Source organism: Zygotorulaspora mrakii, chromosome 3, assembly GCF_013402915.1.
Source record: "Zygotorulaspora mrakii chromosome 3, complete sequence".
In the NCBI taxonomy this organism is placed as follows: domain Eukaryota; kingdom Fungi; phylum Ascomycota; class Saccharomycetes; order Saccharomycetales; family Saccharomycetaceae; genus Zygotorulaspora; species Zygotorulaspora mrakii.
The window spans coordinates 146,670-168,261 of record NC_050721.1 but is presented as its reverse complement, the minus strand read 5'-3'; the positions used below and the strand labels follow the sequence as shown (position 1 = coordinate 168,261).

General features: G+C 39.4%; 14 protein-coding genes across 14 annotated transcripts; 10 read left to right on the top strand and 4 right to left on the bottom strand.

Annotated features, from left to right (window-relative positions):
* Positions 1–148: 148 nt before the first annotated feature.
* Positions 149–1,927, top strand: TRM2 (tRNA (uracil(54)-C(5))-methyltransferase; the record flags this gene model as incomplete). Its single annotated transcript, XM_037287568.1, has 1 exon — positions 149–1,927. The coding sequence occupies one exon, from the start codon at positions 149–151 to the stop codon at positions 1,925–1,927; it is 1,779 nt and encodes a 592-aa protein (XP_037143463.1).
* A 546-nt stretch (positions 1,928–2,473) lies between these two features.
* On the top strand, positions 2,474–3,122 carry HG535_0C00830 (40S ribosomal protein eS21; the record flags this gene model as incomplete). The annotated part of the gene is made up of 2 exons (XM_037287567.1): positions 2,474–2,497; positions 2,883–3,122. 2 exons carry the CDS (start codon positions 2,474–2,476, stop codon positions 3,120–3,122), a joined length of 264 nt encoding a protein of 87 aa, XP_037143462.1.
* Positions 3,123–3,490: 368 nt separating this feature from the next.
* Positions 3,491–5,065, top strand: HG535_0C00820 (glycosyltransferase family 8 protein; the record flags this gene model as incomplete). The annotated part of the gene is made up of 1 exon (XM_037287566.1): positions 3,491–5,065. The coding sequence occupies one exon, from the start codon at positions 3,491–3,493 to the stop codon at positions 5,063–5,065; it is 1,575 nt and encodes a 524-aa protein (XP_037143461.1).
* A 426-nt stretch (positions 5,066–5,491) lies between these two features.
* On the top strand, positions 5,492–6,679 carry HG535_0C00810 (uncharacterized protein; the record flags this gene model as incomplete). The annotated part of the gene is made up of 1 exon (XM_037287565.1): positions 5,492–6,679. One exon carries the CDS (start codon positions 5,492–5,494, stop codon positions 6,677–6,679), a length of 1,188 nt encoding a protein of 395 aa, XP_037143460.1.
* Positions 6,680–7,016: 337 nt separating this feature from the next.
* UTP30 (Utp30p) lies at positions 7,017–7,838 on the top strand (the record flags this gene model as incomplete). The annotated part of the gene is made up of 1 exon (XM_037287564.1): positions 7,017–7,838. One exon carries the CDS (start codon positions 7,017–7,019, stop codon positions 7,836–7,838), a length of 822 nt encoding a protein of 273 aa, XP_037143459.1.
* A 220-nt stretch (positions 7,839–8,058) lies between these two features.
* On the top strand, positions 8,059–9,312 carry YUR1 (mannosyltransferase YUR1; the record flags this gene model as incomplete). The annotated part of the gene is made up of 1 exon (XM_037287563.1): positions 8,059–9,312. The coding sequence occupies one exon, from the start codon at positions 8,059–8,061 to the stop codon at positions 9,310–9,312; it is 1,254 nt and encodes a 417-aa protein (XP_037143458.1).
* On the bottom strand, positions 9,313–9,999 carry RPB4 (DNA-directed RNA polymerase II subunit RPB4; the record flags this gene model as incomplete). Its single annotated transcript, XM_037287562.1, has 1 exon — positions 9,313–9,999. One exon carries the CDS (start codon positions 9,997–9,999, stop codon positions 9,313–9,315), a length of 687 nt encoding a protein of 228 aa, XP_037143457.1.
* Positions 10,000–10,586: 587 nt separating this feature from the next.
* On the top strand, positions 10,587–12,938 carry YAK1 (serine/threonine protein kinase YAK1; the record flags this gene model as incomplete). The annotated part of the gene is made up of 1 exon (XM_037287561.1): positions 10,587–12,938. The coding sequence occupies one exon, from the start codon at positions 10,587–10,589 to the stop codon at positions 12,936–12,938; it is 2,352 nt and encodes a 783-aa protein (XP_037143456.1).
* Positions 12,939–13,091: 153 nt separating this feature from the next.
* TIM17 (protein transporter TIM17) lies at positions 13,092–13,571 on the bottom strand (the record flags this gene model as incomplete). The annotated part of the gene is made up of 1 exon (XM_037287560.1): positions 13,092–13,571. One exon carries the CDS (start codon positions 13,569–13,571, stop codon positions 13,092–13,094), a length of 480 nt encoding a protein of 159 aa, XP_037143455.1.
* Positions 13,572–14,452: 881 nt separating this feature from the next.
* HG535_0C00750 (uncharacterized protein) lies at positions 14,453–15,616 on the top strand (the record flags this gene model as incomplete). The annotated part of the gene is made up of 1 exon (XM_037287559.1): positions 14,453–15,616. One exon carries the CDS (start codon positions 14,453–14,455, stop codon positions 15,614–15,616), a length of 1,164 nt encoding a protein of 387 aa, XP_037143454.1.
* Positions 15,617–15,893: 277 nt separating this feature from the next.
* BIO2 (biotin synthase) lies at positions 15,894–17,081 on the top strand (the record flags this gene model as incomplete). The annotated part of the gene is made up of 1 exon (XM_037287558.1): positions 15,894–17,081. The coding sequence occupies one exon, from the start codon at positions 15,894–15,896 to the stop codon at positions 17,079–17,081; it is 1,188 nt and encodes a 395-aa protein (XP_037143453.1).
* Positions 17,082–17,199: 118 nt separating this feature from the next.
* On the bottom strand, positions 17,200–18,093 carry SFH5 (Sfh5p; the record flags this gene model as incomplete). Its single annotated transcript, XM_037287557.1, has 1 exon — positions 17,200–18,093. One exon carries the CDS (start codon positions 18,091–18,093, stop codon positions 17,200–17,202), a length of 894 nt encoding a protein of 297 aa, XP_037143452.1.
* A 162-nt stretch (positions 18,094–18,255) lies between these two features.
* IDS2 (Ids2p) lies at positions 18,256–19,512 on the bottom strand (the record flags this gene model as incomplete). The annotated part of the gene is made up of 1 exon (XM_037287556.1): positions 18,256–19,512. The coding sequence occupies one exon, from the start codon at positions 19,510–19,512 to the stop codon at positions 18,256–18,258; it is 1,257 nt and encodes a 418-aa protein (XP_037143451.1).
* A 517-nt stretch (positions 19,513–20,029) lies between these two features.
* SMT1 (Smt1p) lies at positions 20,030–21,178 on the top strand (the record flags this gene model as incomplete). The annotated part of the gene is made up of 1 exon (XM_037287555.1): positions 20,030–21,178. The coding sequence occupies one exon, from the start codon at positions 20,030–20,032 to the stop codon at positions 21,176–21,178; it is 1,149 nt and encodes a 382-aa protein (XP_037143450.1).
* Between the last annotated feature and the right edge of the window lie 414 nt (positions 21,179–21,592).

Below are 21,592 nucleotides of genomic sequence, written 5' to 3'. Positions count from 1 at the left end.
TTTATTGTCATCTCATGATTGTCGTTAACGACGTCTTGTGCAGTCTTTTTTTCATCTGAGGACATCAAAGCTCATCGCAATCGCAGGCTAACTATTCGTAACGTGAAAGAATCGATGAGCTACATTCCTTTCAGTGTTTAAATAGTTCATGCTCCTACGAAGCAAACGTGCTTTTGTCTGTGTATCCTACTTAGCTAAAAACATTTTTTGCAAGAAACTATTCGTATATCAGATGACTGTAGGGAATTTAGAAGTTGACCCTTCTTTGATAGGTAAACGCTCTTTAGCGACTTGTACATCACCTCCTACAGCGAGAAGGGCTAAGAAACCCAAATTGAAGAAATATAAGGCAAAAAAGGTCGATCCCACTTCTCCTCTGGGAGTTCTACAGTTCGAAATTGACTATCTCTTGAGGGAGCAAAACTTGAAGCGTGAAGATGTATGCAATGACGTGTCTGCCATTTTAAATGATACATCAACAGTTGATGGAGTAGTAGCCAAAATGTACCATCGCATTGTGGACAAAGTAAAAATTTTGAAACTAAGTTCCAATGGCGATGGGCTGGCAATTATAGAGAATCCGGTGGAGAAAAATAAGAAACAGGTAGTCATTGTTCCATTTGGTTTACCTGGTGATCTTGTCAATATCAAAGTGTTTAAGACGCATCCACATCATGTCGAAAGTGACTTATTGAGTGTGACCACTCCATCGTCTATGAGGAATGACGAATTGATATCGTGTAACTACTTTGGAAAGTGCTCCGGTTGTCAATTTCAGTTTCTCGAATATGATAAACAATTAGAGTTGAAGAGAACTACGATACAGCAAGCCTATAAGTATTTTGCTCCACGTTTAATAGAGGAGGGCATTCTACCAGATATTGGCTCAACTTTCGGGTCTCCTCTGCAGTTCAATTACAGAACAAAGTTAACACCTCATTTCGATGTACCAAGAAAGGTCAAAACTTTAGAAGCAATACCCGCCTTAGGCTTTGGTCAAAAAGGAAGGCCTGCTTGGAGAGCAGAAGCTTCCAGATGTGGCGGCAAAGGATCTATACTGGACATCGAAGAATGCCCAATTGGCACTGAAATAATCAATAAAGGAATGAAAAATGAACGGAAAAGATTTGAAAATGAATTTACCAAGTACAAAAAAGGAGCTACAATTTTGTTGAGAGAAGACACCACTGTTTTGGACTCGTCCAAGGATACAGCGTCCCAACTAAAATCAGATGGTTCAACTGATAACGAAGGAAACTTGACTCATATTGAAACGGAAAACTCTGAAAGCGGCCAAAAGTTGTCAAAGACATGCGTGACAAACACAAGACAAATTGTCACGGAATATATTGACGGTTACACGTTCCAATTCAGCGCAGGTGAGTTTTTCCAGAATAACAATTCCATTTTACCGCTAGTGACAAAGTATGTTCGCGAAAATCTACGAATACCAAATTCTGGCCCAGACGACGAGCACAACCTGATTGACGCCTATTGTGGATCCGGTCTTTTCAGCATATGCAGTTCTAAAGGTGTCAACAAAGTAATCGGTGTTGAAATTTCTGCAGATAGTGTATCATTTGCCGAGAGAAATGCGAAGGCAAACGGTATAGAAAACTGTAAATTCATTGTTGGTAAAGCTGAAAAACTATTTGAATCCATTGACATCCCAAATGACAGAACATCTGTTATTCTTGATCCCCCCAGGAAGGGTTGCGACGACCTTTTTTTAAAGCAATTAGCGGACTACTATCCCGCCAAGGTCGTGTATATCTCCTGCAACGTCCATTCCCAAGCCAGAGATGTGGAGTATTTCCTCAAAAGCACTGATAGAGGCAAGGATTACAAAGTCGAGAGTATTAGAGGGTTTGACTTCTTTCCTCAGACCCATCACGTCGAGAGTGTCTGTGTTCTTTCCAGAAAATGATCCAATTAAAATCGCTCCCCCTTTTTCGTAACCCTGCTAACCGCCTACAAATCAAACATATATTGCAATATATATAACGATAAATATGTGAATCTATTTATTATTCCATCCATTACCGTATAATTATCATTTACTGTCCTTTCCAGTCCTGTGCCGTCACCAAGCTATTTTGCCATTCGTCGTTGCTGATGTGGGACTGTTTTTATTAGCATCTGTACACCCTAGTCATTTTGAAATTTCACTGTTGCATCTGTGCACCCTGTACTTCTCACTTCTCTTTCCATTTTTTTCTTGTCGCGCACTGTGTCGCTTCTTTGGCCTCATCTCCTTTGGATGCCTCCTGCCAGCCTGGAAAGCCACCGATGCCACACCGTAAGCTAGCACTATACCGTTGCAGATGGAAGGTTGGAAATGTGAATTGAATCTTGGTGAATTAGTGATGAAGATGGGGAAAGTACTATACCAGTTTTTGGAAGATGCGTAGTAGTTAAGAGAGATTCTGTTCAATTAGTGCTTCGAGAATAATACGTGTATCAATAAACCAAGATGGAAAACGATAAGGGCCAATTAGTATGTGAATAAAACTACGTGCAGAAGTGGGAGACTGGGAAATGGAAGAGCGAGGAGAGTTGGAAATACAGCAGGAGGAAGATCAGAATTGGAACCTGTCCCGGAGCTAGGATTGGGATCAGAATTATGAAAGGGTTCTTTGGAAGCGTCTGTGAGGAAAATACTATGCTGCTCTAAGAGCCAACAAGGAAAGCACGCCCATAGGAAGACCAGTGCCAGAAGAGATAAAAGAGATCGGATACGGACCGTATGATGATGAAATTAGGTACGTGGGGACTTCCCGATGCGCTCGTGTCGGCCTTTTACTCTCAATGCGAGAGTGTCTCAGTCTCTATGTTTTGTGAATGTGATTGGAGTTACTAACAAATAGTTGTTTTCTAAATAGGTCGAACTTTACGTTCCAAGAAAATGTTCTGCAACTAACAGAATCATCAAGGCCAAGGACCATGCCTCTGTTCAAATCAACATCGCCAAGGTTGATGAAGAAGGTCGCGCCATCCCAGGTGAATACATTACCTACGCTTTGTCCGGTTACGTCAGAGCTAGAGGTGAAAGTGACGACTCTTTGAATCGTTTGGCTCAAAACGACGGTTTATTGAAGAACGTCTGGTCTTACTCCCGTTAAGCTAAGAATATAGCATATTATTCTTTTTACATCTAAATTTATAGCTTAAAACTAGGTACGTTTTTTAAAACCATAAGAAAAAGAAAAACAGAACTAATATATACTTCTTTTCCAAAGCATTGCAGTAGTCAGAATTCCGACATTTGCACTTGTTTTATAATTGATTCTTTGAATCTGTTTATATCTTACTTCTGTGTTATGCATCTGGGAGGTTATCTGAAGAAACCCCACAAGATATCGCTTCGCGGAGAGTAGGAAAATGTTGTACAAAGTAATTAATTCCGTTGAACAGCAGAGCTGGTGCTGATAAGTGATTCTAAACCCCTTTTCATTCTCGTTGAACCCCGCCAGACTTGTGTTTTAAATTTATGTCACCAAGACTGGGTATTGCAACATTGCTGTATTCCACTGATTATTTGCCAGGGGTATTTACGCTAGGTCATCAGTTGCACAAACTTTTCGGAGATGGGAGATCCATAAAGATCTGCTTGGTAGTGACTAAACTTCTGTATGAGGCAGATTTGAGTGAACTGTCGAGGAGAATTTTGTGCCAGTTGTTTGATGAAATTATTGAAGTGGACCCCTTGGCGGATGAAGCATTTTGTATTTCTCAAAACTCATCAAATCTGTCATTGCTACAAAGGCCTGAGCTGGCTGCTTCTCTTATAAAGTCGCGTTTGTGGGAGCTGACGCAATTTGATAAAGTTCTTTATCTCGATGCTGATACATTGCCGCTGAATAGCAACTTTATCAATATTTTTGATGTTATTCCACACCAAACCAGCTCACAAATAGTTGGATCTCCCGATATTGGGTGGCCTGACATGTTTAATACTGGGGTATTGGTTTTAGTCCCCGACAAGGAACTAGCGGTACAATTACAAACGTTTATATCTGATCACATTTCTATTGATGGTGCAGATCAAGGCATCTTCAACCAGTTTTTTAACCCTTGTTGCCTCCCAAGTGGCATCGATCCTGTCGTTAATGGTAACCAGTGGGTACGCCTACCATTTCTCTATAATGTAACAATGCCCAACTATGGGTACCAAAGTTCGCCAGCTATGAAGTATTTTGAGCCACAAATTAAATTAGTGCATTTTGTAGGCGAAAATAAACCATGGAAAGGTTGGTCACAGACCAACGTTAATGGATACTCTACGCGGTGGTATAACGTGTACAAAGAATTTCAAAGAGAGTACCAGTTGACGAAATGCTTCGAAGAAATGAGTGTTCAGGAAAAGCCCGAAGAGAGAGCCTGGGAGCCTCCGACAAATTACCAACAAGATTATAAAAGAGTGCAGTCAACTGAAAAATCACGAGGCAATTCCCAGCCAGTTGCCGCAGGTGATCGAAGTGTTTCAGGTATTTCAGGTATTTCAGGTATTTCAGTTATCGCCAACGATATGTCAGAACGTACATTCCCAAGGCAGCTAGAATTTCCTCTCAATCAAACTAAACCAAGTGGTACAGATCATGAGGAGCAAGGTGATCATATTCATTACTCTGAACCAGAGCGCAGTTTCCCTGAGGAAATTGTCAAGTCTGGAATAGTCAATATCGACAGCGATTCAGCCGCAAAAGATGTCGTCATCAAACAAAACTCAGAAAATACCGAAAGAGTATCGAGTCAGAAAACAGTCTCACAACCTGAATGCGTAAGGCCTTCGGACGTTGCAGAACGTACTTTTCCAGAAGAAACAAACCTTTTCCATCAAAATAATGGTACTGAAAATGCCAGCCGTGACCTATCTCACGAAGGTAAGGCACCAATCACCAATTCAGGCGTCGTGCTGCTAGATAACTCGCCCCCAAAGAGCTCCGCTATCGAGCAGGAACTCGCCCACATCAGAGGCGATCAGGAAGAAGCATTGCCGACACGTTTATTCGATTGGGAAGACACCAATTATCGCGCAAAAGTTGAAAGATCGTTCCCCGAGTGAACTTGAGGTTCATGACTCGAATAGTGCATCAGAATCATTGTATAATGAAATCTATTTCCATTGCATTGAAGCCCCTCATGTAGCATAGGAGTGTAGGCTCCTACGGTGGCTTCAAACCTCAGTGTATAACATCAAAGTAGTTGCTTAAGCAGAGGTGATATTATCATCACTAAAGACGATGTGTATGTGCGTATCAAATGACTGAAAATTTTTTTTGATCCAATAGTGTCGATGAAGCTGCTAGTCCACATTGCTTGGGAAACGCATCAAAGGTCACCTTTGGGTGTGTCGTAGAGGTAAATTTAACAATTTGATTACATAGTTTTCGATCTTTTACCATTTAAACTATTAGTTATTGAGGGTTTTTTTTATATAGGTTCGATTATCCTAGTAGAGTACCCAGATATATTAAAACTACTACCCAATATGTCTGCAGAAGGAATTACTGAAGTTGAAGAATCACAAATTCTAACCAACTATGACAAAGTCGTTTACAAGTTCGATGATATGAACTTGAACAATGAGCTATTGAGAGGTGTTTTTGGTTACGGTTTCGAAGAGCCATCTGCTATTCAACAACGTGCTATTTTGCCAATCGTTGAAGGTAACGATGTTTTGGCCCAAGCCCAATCTGGTACCGGTAAGACTGGTACTTTCTCTATCGCCGCTTTACAAAGAATTGATGCGACTTTGAAATATCCACAAGCTTTGATCTTGGCACCAACCAGAGAATTAGCTTTGCAAATCCAAAAGGTTGTCATTGCTTTGGCTTTCCACATGGATGTTAAAGTTCATGCCTGTATTGGTGGTACTTCTTTCCAAGAAGATGCTGAAGGTTTGAGAGATGCTCAAATTGTCGTTGGTACCCCAGGTCGTGTCTTTGACAATATTCAAAGACGTAAATTCAGAACCGATCACATTAAGATGTTCATCTTGGATGAAGCAGATGAAATGTTGTCTTCTGGCTTCAAAGAGCAAATTTATCAAATTTTCACATTATTACCACCAACTACTCAAGTCGTTCTTCTATCTGCTACCATGCCAAATGATGTCTTGGAAGTTACTACTAAATTCATGAGAAACCCAGTCAGAATATTGGTCAAGAAAGACGAATTAACCTTGGAAGGTATTCAACAATTTTACATCAACGTTGAAGAAGAACAATTCAAATATGACTGTTTGACTGATTTGTACGACTCCATCTCTGTTACCCAAGCTGTTATTTTCTGTAACACCAGAAGAAAGGTTGAAGAACTAACTCAGAAATTGAAGGCTGATAACTTCACTGTTTCTTCTATCTATTCCGACCTACCACAACAAGAAAGAGATGTCATCATGAAGGAGTTCAGAAGTGGTTCTTCCAGAATTTTGATTTCCACCGATTTGTTGGCCAGAGGTATTGATGTCCAACAAGTTTCCTTGGTTATCAACTACGATCTTCCAACTAATAAAGAAAATTATATTCACAGAATTGGTAGAGGTGGTCGTTTTGGTAGAAAGGGTGTTGCTATCAACTTTGTTACAAATGAAGATGTTGGTGCTATGAGAGAAGTCGAAAAGTTCTACTCTACTCAAATTGAGGAATTACCAGCTAACATTGCTGAATTGTTTTAAACTGGATTTAATAGTTAGTGCTGGAGTATTATCCATTTAATCGTTCCAGTCCTTGCTCTTTCTGTTTATTTTCATACTTTTTATGTTCCCAATCTCCATATGAGATTGAAATATATTTACTTTTAAACTACAAAGTTTCCTTGAATATTTAAATTTGACAGTCTCTTGACGGTTATACCTTTTTTCTTCGTTAGTGATTCTACCAGCTTACTTTGTATTTTTCTTTTTGTGCTGTGCTCATCGCGTTTTTCAATTCAAAAATTTCATGATGTGAATAAGAAGCCAAAGTGAATACAAACTACATAGCTATAAGGTCTAGTCATTTCGCTTCTCCTCAATGACCGTTGATCTCCAAATAGACAGGGATGGAACTGCAGGAAAAGCTTTAGGTGCCCTTCTCGAGCACTGTAAAACTGATTCAAATTTACAAAAGGATAAAAATATCCATATGATCATCAGTACAAATAAGAAAATGGGCGCTCAGAAGGATAGTATTCCTCGAATCATTCCATTGACATCTTGCAAACTGAATAAACCAAAAGATTTCCGGACGCTACTTATAACAAAAGATCCTTCTAACGTCTACCGCGACGCTTTGACGAAAGACGCAGCAACATCTGAGCTCTTCAAGGAGATTATTGGTTTAAAATCCTTAAAGAGAAGATTTAGAGGTATCAAAATTACTCAACTGTACAAAGAATTTGATCTAATAGTCGCAGATTTCAGAGTTCTTCATCTACTGCCTGATATACTGGGCCAAAAGTTCTATCGAGGTAACAAAAAGCTGCCCTACGCGATGAAGATGTCGAGAGAAATGGTAGTTAAAGGTAAGAAAACTATAGATGTTTGTGATCCCCTATATGTCAGAGCTCAATTACGAAGCATATGTAAAAACACGTCATATGTTCCGAATAATGACAATTGTTTGAGCGTCAGGATCGGTCAAGTGAATAAAACCACGGTACCAGAAATGTTGGGAAATATCCGTGACATTATCAGTTTCCTAACAGATAAATCTAAAAAACCTCAAGGTGGCACCATAAAAGGAGGAATATGCTCGATATTTGTCAAGACAACAAATAGTCCAAGTTTACCTGTATACGAGAAAAATATGTCAACACCTGAAGAAGATGATAGCGAAAATATAAAACTTAAGTAGATGTAATAATAGAACTCCGTTAAGACTCGGCCACTTCCGACCGTCGCTGTTCTTTAGTTATGCCATTCTCTTAACAACACTTGGTAGTGTTGAAGTTAACATCAGTGCACCACCATACATGTATGATGCGATGGCCTTTTGAAAACTTACACGCAAGACTCAGAACTCTTATATAGAGGAGCTTTAATGACAATATGTACATGATTCATGCAGTAACTTCATGAGAAGAGCTTACCTTATTTTGGGTGCTTTATTGGGGGTAGTTTCTATTCTCAAACTGCAATCACTTTTGCAAGCAGGGAGAAGCTGCTACAAAAGGCATAGCTTGGACGGGTACTATATGAAAAGGTCAAGGGGCGCTACCACAAAGTATGATTTTGATCGAGGAAGAAATTTAATAAAACCATTGAAACTCTCTACCAACACATATGACGATAATGCCCTTGATCATGAAAGTGAAATTCACACGCAGAAGGAAAATGCCACACTATTGATGCTTGTAAGAAATTGGGAAATCGCTGGCGCTCTACGATCAATGAGATCCCTAGAAGACAGATTTAATCAAGATTATCATTACGATTGGACGTTTCTGAATGATGTTCCGTTTGACAACGAGTTCATCGAAGCTACAACTGCAATGGCAAGTGGCAAAACTCAGTATGCTCTAATTCCTCCCGAAGATTGGGACCGTCCGACATGGATAGATGAAAAACGATTCGAGAGAGGCTTACAGCTACTAGAAGATAAAGGTGTTCTCTATGGTGGCTCAAAATCATACAGAAATATGTGCCGATTCAATTCTGGATACTTCTTTAGACAGAAAATTTTAGATAGTTACGACTACTACTTTCGAGTGGAACCCGATGTTGAATATTTTTGCGACTTCCCGTACGATCCCTTCAAGGTGATGAGAGAAAAGAACAAAAAATATGGGTTCGTGATTAGTCTACATGAATACGAAGATACGATTCCAACGTTATGGGATGCTATTGAAGAATACATGGAAGAAAATAAGGATGACATTGACATGGAGAATAATTCCTACAAATTCGTGACAGATTGCTCTATGATTGGAAAATATGGACCTATTGTCAATTCCAATTCAGATTATAATTTGTGTCACTTTTGGTCGAACTTTGAAGTTGGAGACTTGAATTTTTTCAGAGGTGAAAGATACAGACGCTTTTTTGAATACTTAGATTCAAAAGGTGGATTTTACTATGAAAGATGGGGAGATGCGCCCGTACACAGTATAGGAGTGTCGTTACTGTTGAATCGTGATGAGATAATACATTTTGATGAGCTGGGCTACACCCATGTTCCATTTACTACATGCCCTAGTGCGTATTATTTAAAATTACAACAAAGATGTCAATGTAACTCCGATGACGAGAGTAACATAGATATTTCACCTAATAGTTGTTTGATGAGGTGGTGGAAAAATGGAAGCGGCAAATTTTTCTTGAAAATCTGATTAGTACAGTGTTTCCAGGTTTGATAATTCTTTGAGAATTCTTTCCAATTCTTCGTCCGAAATTTTATTATTTAAGCTTGGAATTAGAGTTTTTGCTTCATCTGCTGTATCACACGCTAGTGATCCTAATTGTGCTACCTCAAAGGGATGAAGACCTACACTTTTCAGTAACTGTATTACTGCACTGACAGTTTCCTGATCTCTAAACCGAGAAAAATTGGTCAAGTATTCCATTGTATTCTTTAAATCTTTATTAGCACCTCCTGTAGTTTGTTCAAGTAATGCATCCAACGATTCCAATTCTTTTTCACGAGTCTCTGTATTCATGAAGTCGCCCTCGTCATCATCTACATCGTCTTCGTCATCTCCTTCAGATTCGTCGCCAAGTTCGCCCGTACCATCGGATAGGCCATGGGATCCCGAACTGCTGGTTTTCCTTTTGTTCTTTTTCTTCTTCTGTTGATTCAAAGATTTTTTGAAAGCCCTTCGGCGCTCAATAAGTGCCTCTTTGATCACTAATCGTGCCTCACTTAAGTTGAGAGCAATTAGCTCTTCCTCTTCACCTTGATGGTTTACCTGTCTCAATTGAAACTCTTGTCCAAGTTGTAAGGTTCCCGCATTTTCCTCTTCTTCAACTTTCTTCAGCCTCCTTCTGCTTGTCTGAAAAGTTGAGGTTGAAACATTCATTATAGCGAAAAAGTGCAAGCAATTATAACTTTCAAACAACAATGTCAAAAAGATAGCACAATTGAATACTCTCTATCCCGCAACTGTAATTGTTTTATCAAACTATTATTATTATTTTTCAGTCACAGTCAACGTTAATTCCTAAATATCCACAAAATTACCCATTACCCGCCCTTTTTAAGATCTATCCATATATTAAAGGCACTTAATGACCATTTATAGCTCCACCAAAGTCACTGAATGTAGAGGCTCGTTGATGATCAGGCAGTGATGAAAGAATCAAGGTTGAAAATATATTGTTATCGGAGTTTTATACAAATTATAACCCAAAATTTCGAGTGCAATCCTCTACCGTTCAATGTGATCTGTCAAGCAAGGATATATCCCAAACGTCGTCAGCCATGTCTTGAAGTATGGTAAATGCAGAATAAATGGAGAAGTGAAAAGCCAGTGAATTGCACTTTTGGGACCTGAACGTGCGTTTTGATATTTAAGGCTGTCAGTATATCATTGTCTTTGTTTAAACAAGATACCACCGTGATACCGTCAAGGGCTAAGCAGCTGACACCGCTAATAAGAATATTGCGATGCAGCGATCGGACAATAAAGATTACAATGGTGAGAGTGATAGTCAGAACAAACCAGATCTGTGGAATCCACTGTTTATGGGGGAAGAAGGAGTATCCCTGCCGAGGCAGGACCTGCAGGTGCAAGTTGAGGAGCAACAACGGGAACTAGCTCAGCGGGGGCAGCCGGTCCAACAAAACGAGCGGATGCAACAATCTCAGCAAAAGCAGCAGCAACAACAAGTTCAGTTTCAGCTTCAAGATCAGCAATACAAACCTCAGGTGAAGTTCAATTTTGTTAACCCTTGGGGAGGTAATGGAGAGCACACTGATGCAGCTATACCACTGGATAATGTGATAGAAGAAGGTTTGCCTCAACCAAGGGACAGCGTGAGTAGTGAAGCATTCAGGAGGAGGAAATCGAGTTTAATAATACCTCCTGCTAGAGCGCCCGGTCCAAATCCATTTGAATATGATGATGTGAACCAACATCCTAATATATATAATGCGCAACAACCTCAGCAACAGCTAAAACAAAGGAGTGTATTTGTACCTAATCAACACAATCAGCAATCACAGCAGCGATTAAACAGTTTGAGGTTCGTTCCATCTTCTCTTTACACAGGGCAGGATCCCCATAGAAGACAAAGCGTTGCCGTTGTGAATTATCCTACCACTAATAATACTACAAATACAATAACGAACAATGCAAAAACCAAACCACTTGTTATGAGCACAGGCAACCCAGGTGCATACCCGTACAGAAGATTAAGCGCTTATCCGCCGAGCACAAGTCCAACAACGTCTTTACAACCACCATACAAGCAATTGAGAAGAGACGGTAATGTGCAAGTGCAATCAAGTAGTGTAGCTACACAAATTATCATTCCGCAAATGCGTAAATGTCGTTCCCGATCAGAATTGTCACCAAACTTGAACCCCATCCCGCAGTATAGACGTGCTTCCCTAAACTCAAAGACAATTTCACCATTAATAGCATTAACAAAAAGTCTTATCACCACCTACTCGCTTTGTTCACCCGAATTTTCGTACCAGACATCAAAAAATCCAAAGAGAGTTCTAACAAAACCGAATGAAGCCAAATATAACAACGGATATGACAATATCAACAGTGATTACATTCTGTACGTAAATGATATTTTGGGAACAGAGCAAAATAGAAAGTATTTGGTTCTGGATATACTTGGCCAGGGAACATTTGGTCAAGTTGTTAAATGTCAGAACGTGATATCTAGAGAAATGGTTGCAGTTAAAGTTGTCAAGTCAAGAGCGGAGTATTTGAATCAAAGCATCACAGAAGCTAAGATTCTAGAACTTTTGAATACTAAGGTTGATCCTCTCAATGAACATCATTTCTTGAGGTTACATGATACATTTGTTCATAAAAACCACCTTTGTTTGGTTTTTGAGCTATTGAGCAAGAATTTGTATGAACTCCTCAAGCAGAATCAATTCCACGGGCTAACCATCCATTTAATACGATCGTTCACCACGCAACTGTTGGATTCTCTCAGCGTATTGAAAGACAGCAAACTAGTTCATTGTGATTTAAAGCCAGAGAATATTCTACTTTGTTGCCCTGATAAGCCAGACTTAAAGATTGTCGATTTCGGTTCCTCATGCGAAGAAAGAAGAACTGTATATACCTATATTCAATCAAGATTTTATCGTGCTCCTGAAGTCATTTTAGGTATACCTTATTCAACTAGTATAGACATGTGGTCTCTTGGTTGTATTGTTGCGGAATTATTTCTAGGCATACCAATATTCCCAGGCTCTTCCGAGTTCAACCAACTCACACGAATTGTTAAATGTCTAGGTTATCCTCCAACCTGGATGATGGAAATGGGAAAAAATACCACTAAATTTTTGAAAAAGACCGACTACGGGGATGGAACAGCGACTAATGATTCAAAAAAATATAGAATAAAAACTGAAGACGAATTCAACGAAGAGTATAATACTAATGAACAACCTAGTAAACAGTATTTCAAATGGACTACTTTACCTGAAGTCATAAAACACTATCGACTATCGAAGAAGATTAAGGGAAATCCCATTCTCATTGAACAAGAAATGCGCGACAGGGATTGTTTAACGCATTTCCTAGCAGGCATTCTCAACATAAATCCTTTAGAGAGGTGGACACCGCAGCAGGCAGCCATGCATCCGTTTATAACTCAACAACCTTTTACAGGAGAATGGTATCCACCTGGATCATTACACGGTCTCTCTTCTTCGGCTGGGGAATCAACATCTGGAATCCCCAAGAGACCTAAAAACATTAGGCACCCTTCTTTGCAAGAGGGCACTGCAAGAGAATTCAATAAATTACGCATAGTCGAGGACTAATATACGCTATGAGATTCTACTAACGATTCATTCCTTTGTTCTTTTTTAATTATTGAAAAAAATAATTTTATAATTAATGTACTAATCAAACATATTCATCACACACAAAACGGCAATCGTCTCTTCATATATACAAGTCATGCAATTCAACTCTCAAGCTTGCAAAGGCTGAGGTGAAGCTGAAGCTTCAGGTAGAGGTGGGGCCATTGGTTTTGCTTGCCATGCACTATATCTTTGGAACATTAATCCCACTCCTTCAATAACACCTAGGAGACATGCACAGGTAATTGCACTATTTCTAGTGTGTCTCCAGCCACCTCTAATGGCCAACGCACCACCAGTGAAAAATCCACCAATAATAGCATTCCATGGATCTTCCCTCTTCCTAACTGCCTTGACAGCACAGTCAAACGTTGAAAATAGGCCACCCCAAACACCAAAGTTACCACCAACAACCGGAGCACGCGCTTTGATCGCACTCATTGCACCTAGTCTTCTTTCACCCAATGGGGAGTTTCTGAAACCCTTGATACCATGCCAAACGCATCCACCGATGGCACCCATGGCAAAAGCACCACCAAAATCGTTCAAAATAACTATAGGACAAGGATCTCTGGAGTGATCTGCTGACATGTTGCACCTTAAAGCTTAAGAATTTGCCTCCTTTCGCAAGCTAAATTGGTGACGGACTTTCATTAACACTGCCTTTGAATCAACCATCTTGAGTATCTTTCCACTTCATGTAATTTTTTTTTCAGCGCGTTCGAAACGATAATCGGGTAACGGCTGTCACTGCGTAGTAGAATTGTGTCGTTGACCTGCAGTGATGATTTCGGCGAAAGTGAAAGTAGTCCATGATATAAGATTGTAGATTTGCAAGCCAGCTGGTTGACAACTCCAGTTCATTTGTATGATTGACAATTAGCTACGGAAAAGCAGCTCTCAGAATATTGAGCTTCCAAGGAGTTTTGTCGCTCAGGTCTTATAATTACCTCAGAGTCTTTTCAGTGTCAAAAGTCAAGGGCGTGAAAATAAATTTCGAGTTTTTAGAAGGTAACCATTAGGTTCATTTCTTGTCCATTTCATGAAGAAGAGGTGAGATTCCGGCAATTGACCTTTCTTTTTTTACATCAACATGAACAAAAGATGCCTGTTGACTTAACCACCAAAATTGACTGTGTAAGAGGAGCTTTTCCTTTACAATAAATATCAGGCCATAAAAACCACTTCGGAAATTGCTTGCCCATATATCTAGGCAAGACTCCGTGTTTCTTTCTCATACTCTGTGGCGACAGACGCTAAGCTGACAGGTGTCAGCAAATAGATATCAGGAAAAAGCAGAGGGAAAAAGAATAGTGTAACGAAAAACAGAGAAATAAGAGTAGTATACTTCTTTGAATTTTGTGTCTTGGTAAGATCGACAACTATTTCGATATTTCGATTAAATGAAGAGAAATCAAGTAGATCTTGTTTGTATAAAGGAAAGGAAGGTCGCAGAAGAATAAATTTATTTGATGAATAGCAACATGCTACGAACAAACCAAAAAATGCTATCGTTGTTGATACTATACAGCTCTCTCGTTGCTTGCTTATCGTTTGCTTTTGCAAAACCATTTGAAACAGTTCAGGACTCCACAGAATTTATAAATGATTTTAATCAACTCGATACTTTGATGGGAAGAGTTGATGCTTCAAACGCCAGCTTTTCCACAAAAGAGCTTTACAAGTTTACAATTGCAAGCATGGGGAAAAAACTGATCAAAAACGAACCTCTGGAGGAAACACTTGACGCAATAGTTAATGATATTGAAGAATCTATAGTGCATTTGACACTACTGAATAACTCCGAGTATGGCAATATATTTAATCTACTGAAGGAGCAGAGAATGCTTCACACTATAAGCACAGATTTACAGGTCCGCATGAGCAGGCACGAGTTCACGATATTCGAAGCAACAAATTGGATAGTCACTAAATCGTTAAAACCCATGTTGCAATGTTACGTCACGTATTTACACAGAAATCTGAACGAAATTCAAAAAGTGTATCTGGCCACTAGTCAAGTGACCAAACAGCAGTTAAATCAGATACTAAAGATTTCGAAGAAGGCTAGAGTTTTACTAATCGCAACTGAAAGCGTCCTGACGTCCGTCGAGCAGACGGGCCTGACTGGTTTTTTGCAAAAGAATGAACGCTTCACAATTGATGAACCATATGATGATTCGCGGGCTGAATTAGAAGACGAGATAGAGGATGAACTAGGCGATGTACCAGAAGATGATCCAGAAGATGATCCAGAAGATGATCCAGAAGATGTACCAGAAGATGATCCAGAAGATGATCCAGAAGATGATCCAGATAACGAATCTGATGCAGGTTCAGATTATGAACCAGGCAGTCAGCCAAGTAACGAAGACGAAGAAAATGCAGAAACAACTGAAGGCTTCATCAGCCGAATCGTTCAGGCTAAAGGCCATCTACTAAAACTAGGATTCGGCACAAGCTATTCGTTCATGTCCATTATTGGTGCAGTGGTTATTTTGCCTATGATGTGTGCGATGCCTAGCATCATGCTCATGCAATGCGTATGGTTAATGATTTCACTCACAGGCTTGAACCTCATCGTTATGGCTGCCTATATCGCTTTTCTTCGGCAAGAATACTTCAATTCCTGTTAGTTTTTCTCAGAGTCAGAGAGTCATGTTACGATGACTCTCCTAAGAAAAACTAAGATGGTCAGATGCACTGAAAAATTTGGATAAAAAAACCAATTCGCAAGTTTTCCAAAAAGGTTTACCTACGGTGTCTTTTCATGATCAATTGTTGGATGCTCAAGTTGCAGGATTATGATTGTTAATTTATATAAGACAGTAACTTAAGTTTTTATATTTCCACTTCTCCAGATGTATGGTTCAAAAGGAATATAAAAGATAGTTCGGCAACGTAAGTGACAGAATGGGTATAAGATTGTTTTCCAGCTGCAGAAACCTGTTGATTAAGTCAAATGTTATTAGGAGTGCTGCTGCTGCTACAGCGACAGCTTCTGTGGAGATGCCCATGAGAAGCGCAGCGACGGAAACAAAGGGTGTATTGGATAGCGCATTGCTCCTCGAGACTCCTAGCAATTCTTGGACCAAAGAACAGCTGGCATCAATTTATCACACGCCACTACTTCAACTGGTACACAGTGCTCAATTGCAGCACAGGAAGTGGCAAGATCCTACAAAAGTGCAACTGTGTACTTTGATGAACATTAAGACAGGTGGCTGTTCTGAGGATTGTAAATACTGTTCTCAGTCTTCACGTAACGATACAGGCCTTAAGGCAGAAAAGTTGGTTCAGGTTGAAGAGGTCATTAAGGAAGCTGAAGAGGCTAAGAAGAATGGCTCTACGAGATTCTGTCTAGGTGCTGCATGGAGGGATATGAAAGGCAGAAAATCTGCTATGAATAGAATATCTGAAATGATCAGTAAAGTCAACGATATGGGTTTAGAGACTTGTGTAACATTGGGTATGGTTAATGAGGAGCAGGCCAATAAACTTAAAGATGCAGGTTTGACAGCATACAACCACAATATTGACACTTCAAGAGAACATTACAAGAACGTTATTACAACTAGATCATATGATGACAGGTTAGAGACTATTAAAAATGTTCAGAAAAGTGGTATAAAGGCTTGTACAGGTGGTATCTTGGGTTTGGGTGAAACTGAAGAAGACCACATTGGTTTCTTGTATACTTTATCCAACATGTCACCACATCCAGAATCCTTGCCAATTAATAGGCTGGTTGCTATAAAAGGTACCCCAATGGCTGAAGAACTAGCAAAACCAAATGCCAAGAAATTGACCTTCGACGAAATTATCAGAACTATCGCAACTGCTAGGATCGTTATGCCTCAAGCAATTATTAGACTAGCTGCTGGTCGCTACACAATGAAAGAAACCGAACAGTTCTTATGTTTTATGGCAGGCTGTAACAGTATCTTCACAGGCAAGAAGATGTTAACCACCATGTGTAACGGATGGGATGAAGATAAAGAAATGCTTAACAGGTGGGGATTGCAACCGATGGAAGCTTTCCAATATGATGCACTTGAGGAAGAAAGGAAGAGAAAAAAACTTCAGGCTGCTGCTTGTTAGCAACTTTCAGCAACTTTTGAGCACACTCAAATTGTCATTAAGATGGCTTTCTTCTTTTATTATTCAATTATTTATTAGGCTATTAATTATTTTAATGCATTACAATAAGCTTGCAAAGTCAATCAATATCTTGGTTGCTGCTGCGTTCCAAGATAAATTGACCATACTCTGTAGGTCTCACATCTGTGAAATTCTCTTGTTGTAGTGTTTTCTTTTCTCCACTACCACCATATGGAGTTTTAGGACACGATTTCAAATAACGCCCTAGTTTTGCACCATCACTAAGAACAACAAATTTCTTCATGGTTTCTGCATCAACAAATTTTTTGACAACATCGTAAACCAAACCGAAGAAACTAGGAACATTAACAAAATATTTGGCATAAAGCAGTTCCGGATAGTATTTTTGAAAAATGTGTATTACTTGCTTGGTACACTTCTTGATTGCGCCATCTGTCTTGAATACAGAAACACCTTTATAATCATGAACCTGTGTCATATAACAGTTCGATTCGTCATTGAAATCTAGCAAACGTAACCCTCTTTCCATTAAACCAATTCTGTACCTCAAGAATTTCTCGACATCTTCAAAAAGATGCTTTTTCTTCACCAGTTGCCCATATAAATTCCAGGTAACAATCTTCTTATTCGCACTTTCAGCTGGGTAAGACGTTAGAATACCGACCTCTTGCAGTTCTTTGTCATGGGACTCAAGAAAGGCTGCACTTAAAGGATTAAAATCTGCTCTCCATCTCATAATACTAATGAAATTTGAGATAATCTCAGACCGTTCAAATTTGTAAGCCTTGCAAAGCTTATACACTATTCCCTTAGCAACATCCTCTCGGTAGTATTTCTCGACATTCGCTTTGTCCTCATCTTCAGGATTGAGCTTATAACCGTAGAGTTCATCATATCCACCACATTTAGTCTTTATTAACTCAGGAATGTCTTTGAAGACTTCCTCGAACACACTCTTTTCTACATCTGTATTGAACTTTAGGGTGTCCATTCTGGCAGGGTGGAATGCTTTCAGAGGTCGTTTGTACACTTCTCATGTGTTCCGAATTTTTTTGATTTGTTTTACCTTTTAACGATTTAGTAAAAACATCTTATTTGCTGCAAAAAACAATAAAAAACAAATTCACCATTTATTACGTACGACCTATACATTCTACGTATCCGCAACCTCACTGGAGCGGGCGAAGTTTCTCCAGATCCTGAGGAGCCTGAACAATGTCGAATGGACTGCTTTTGTTGCATTTTCAGAGTCACAGCCTGCACCAGACGCCCAAGGTTTTAAAAGCCCAAAATTTACTATCTTGAAGTAAGTTGAAATTTCTTCATTTATGCTTGGCATTAATGTATAAGAATATTCTCGTGATGTTAAATGAGCCCATGTTTCGTCGAACAGAGTTCTCAAAACGTCGCAATCATTCATCGACGCAATTTTACCTCTTCGGTCTTCTTCATCTTTCCCATAGACAGTAAAAAATTCTGTGATACACATAGCGACTTCGCTACTAGGTCTCAAGATCAAAACCTGTATATCTTCATCATTTTCAGTAGTACTGGGTAGTTCATTTGACAGTAATAGACAGGTATCATTATCAATCTCTTCAGCTATCTCTTTGCTGTCCAAAAGTTGGTCTACATTTTCCAGTACCATGCTTGTGGGTGAAAGATAGCATACAAGATCAAAGATTTTTTCCAACATAATGAACAGGATTAATCTCGAACTAGAGTGCATAGATTCTAGTAATTCCTCAGACAGATAGCTGCGATAATTTAGCGTTTCCAGCCCTGCTTTCACCAACTTTTCAACATTTATGCTTCCCCCATATAAAACGTATAGTTTATACTTTGAGTTTACCGCCAGTAGTGACTTGTTTAAAACGATAATTGGAGTAATAAACTCAGGGTGATCGTCTGGTAGTATCGTAATCCATCCCAGCTTAGAATTGATAATTAATTGAGGCTCTTGAGACGAGGCACCTGAGAATGAACTTCGAGGATTCAATAATTGTCTAACACGTTGAACATCTTGTATGGAGCTTCGCCTTAGCGGTACGGGTCTCCTCATATGTGCATCGGACTCAGTTAGCTCTTGCTTACCTAAGTCTAGATCCAAGAATATATCACTGATGGACTCATCAGTATTCTCCGTCAAAGAGTAATGACGCTCCACTGGGTAATAACCAATAGTGTCCTCAACACGTCTATCGTCTCGAGGAGAAAATTCAGGCCTGTTAGAAGAGAAATTGGAGCTAGATGATGATGCTTGAAGACTATGGTTGGTTGGAGTTCCCATGGGTGACTCCCGTAAAAACAATGATTCCCTTTCACATTGTGGTTCGGACCACGATTTCCTCACAGCATTGTCTAATGCCACACTGAAGCTGTCTGGTAGATACTCAGAGGTCTCGTCCATTGTTAAAACGTCTTGATCAATTTCTTCATAAATCAACTTGAACCAGACAACTTTCAAATCGCAATAGGAACACTTTAGCTGCGCCCAGAAGTAGTCTATAGCAACACAAATGGAGTATCAAGTTCCAGCTGCTCCGACAAGATAATTTCTATCCAATATCAAACGATGCACAGCGATACCTCACTTTCTAACGTGGTCACTGATGGGAAGCTATTCCTACTGATCCAAGGTGATATTCACACTAAGCAGCGAGACAATAACTATAGTAGTAGATATTATTACCAAATATTTGAATTCACTGATGTGCAGGTCTTCGATAGTTTTGTTTTGCTTTTAGATTGCTTAGTTAAAATTTGTCTTTAATCTGTAATCTGCCCTTATTCCTGCTGTTGTGTACATGATGTTAGCCGAAGGGCGAATACAGAACAGAGGTCCATCAGAGAAAAAAAGAGGTACTAGCAAGATAGCTATCGGTGATATAAGTTGGTTGATTCCGATTTTAGTCTAGTTCCTGGTGATGAGAAGACTTTTTTCACAAGTAGCGTCGAGATTATTGAAGAAGAACGAGAATCATGATTTGCAAGCCACGCTGAAGTTTCTGACTAGAGGCTCGGTACCTGGAACCTCAATATCCTCGTTACTAGGTGGTTCAAGTGCAAGAAGTACAGTCTTTGAGGATGAAGCTGGCAAGGAGGAAGATGCTAAACATGTTGAACGAATCTTGAAGATTCTAAACTCCACATTACCTGAAGTTGAGTCAAAGAAAAAGAGAGTCGAGGCACATTATGATATACTTTTCACTCAACTTAAGAATATTGTTGAGAAATCAATCGAAAATTCTGCACAAACTAATGGATCCAGAGATGTCACTGTGACCTCCGAAGTACTGTACAATAAGCTTATGATGTTGCAGTACACAAGTAAGCTAAAGGTTAAGGAGATGGCAAAACTGATGTTGTCAAAGGGGTTTTCGCAATTCGATAGAGTGTGGGAGAATGCGTCGATGTTCAATGATATGCAGAAGTTGGACCTATCCATTTTGCTCTATTACAGAAAGAGGGACAAAAGTATACGCAATGAATACGAGAGTAAATGGTTCAAAAACTATAATAGGCTTCATATAATAGTACAGAGAATATTGTGGAGGTCTGTCATGAACGAAAAGGACACCAAGGAAGCTGCAATTCAGCATATTGAGCACTACATCAAGCAGATACCGATGTGGACGAGTAACGATATTGTAGTTCTCTACCAATCTCTATACGGTATTGCCCACCTATTACCCATAGAGTCGCTGAATCATGGGCTTCAGTTGAGTAAGAATCAAGAGCTGTTTCTAACAACCTTGAGAGTCCTCTCGGGGCATGGCGGCGAACTGAAGGACATAAATAAATGGCTGGTCAAGATAGTTAAATTGAGCGTAGAGAACAAGCTTGCCGCGGAAAGGGAACCAGTGCAGTTAAAAGCAACTACTCATAGCCCAACTATTTCCATATACCAATATAAATTCATCAGAGGGCTAGACCTCGCATTGCAGGAAATTCACAGTTCATGCGATGGGAACAAATATCTAACTCCCCTTCAGGAAGAATTGGAAACAATCCTGAGAAAAGCAAATGATGAAGAACAAGAAATAAAGTCACAAATGTCATTGAAATTCATATGATAATATTAACCAGTGAATATATGAAATGTCCCATACTCTAGGTCATCACCATTTCATGGATCGCTTAACCAGTAAACTGGAAGCAACCTCTAACAGCGATGGTTTTAAAGATGGATATGCGTAGTTCAATCACTAATGCAACTGAAAAACTAAATTAATCTCTGGCATCGCCTACTTTCCTTGTGAGATTTGCGGAGATCGTTGTGTGGTTAGCACTTATATTCATATAACTCAATACATAACATTAAGCAGCACAATCGAACCTATAGATCAATCTCAAACAATGCCACAATGATATTTAGTTAAAAAAAAGTTAAATGAAGATTGTGGTGGTAAACGGAAAAAAAAGTCTTGAAATTTTTTCTTCTTATATATAAAAGTTTTTTGCATGTTGACTAAATGAAAAATAAATCG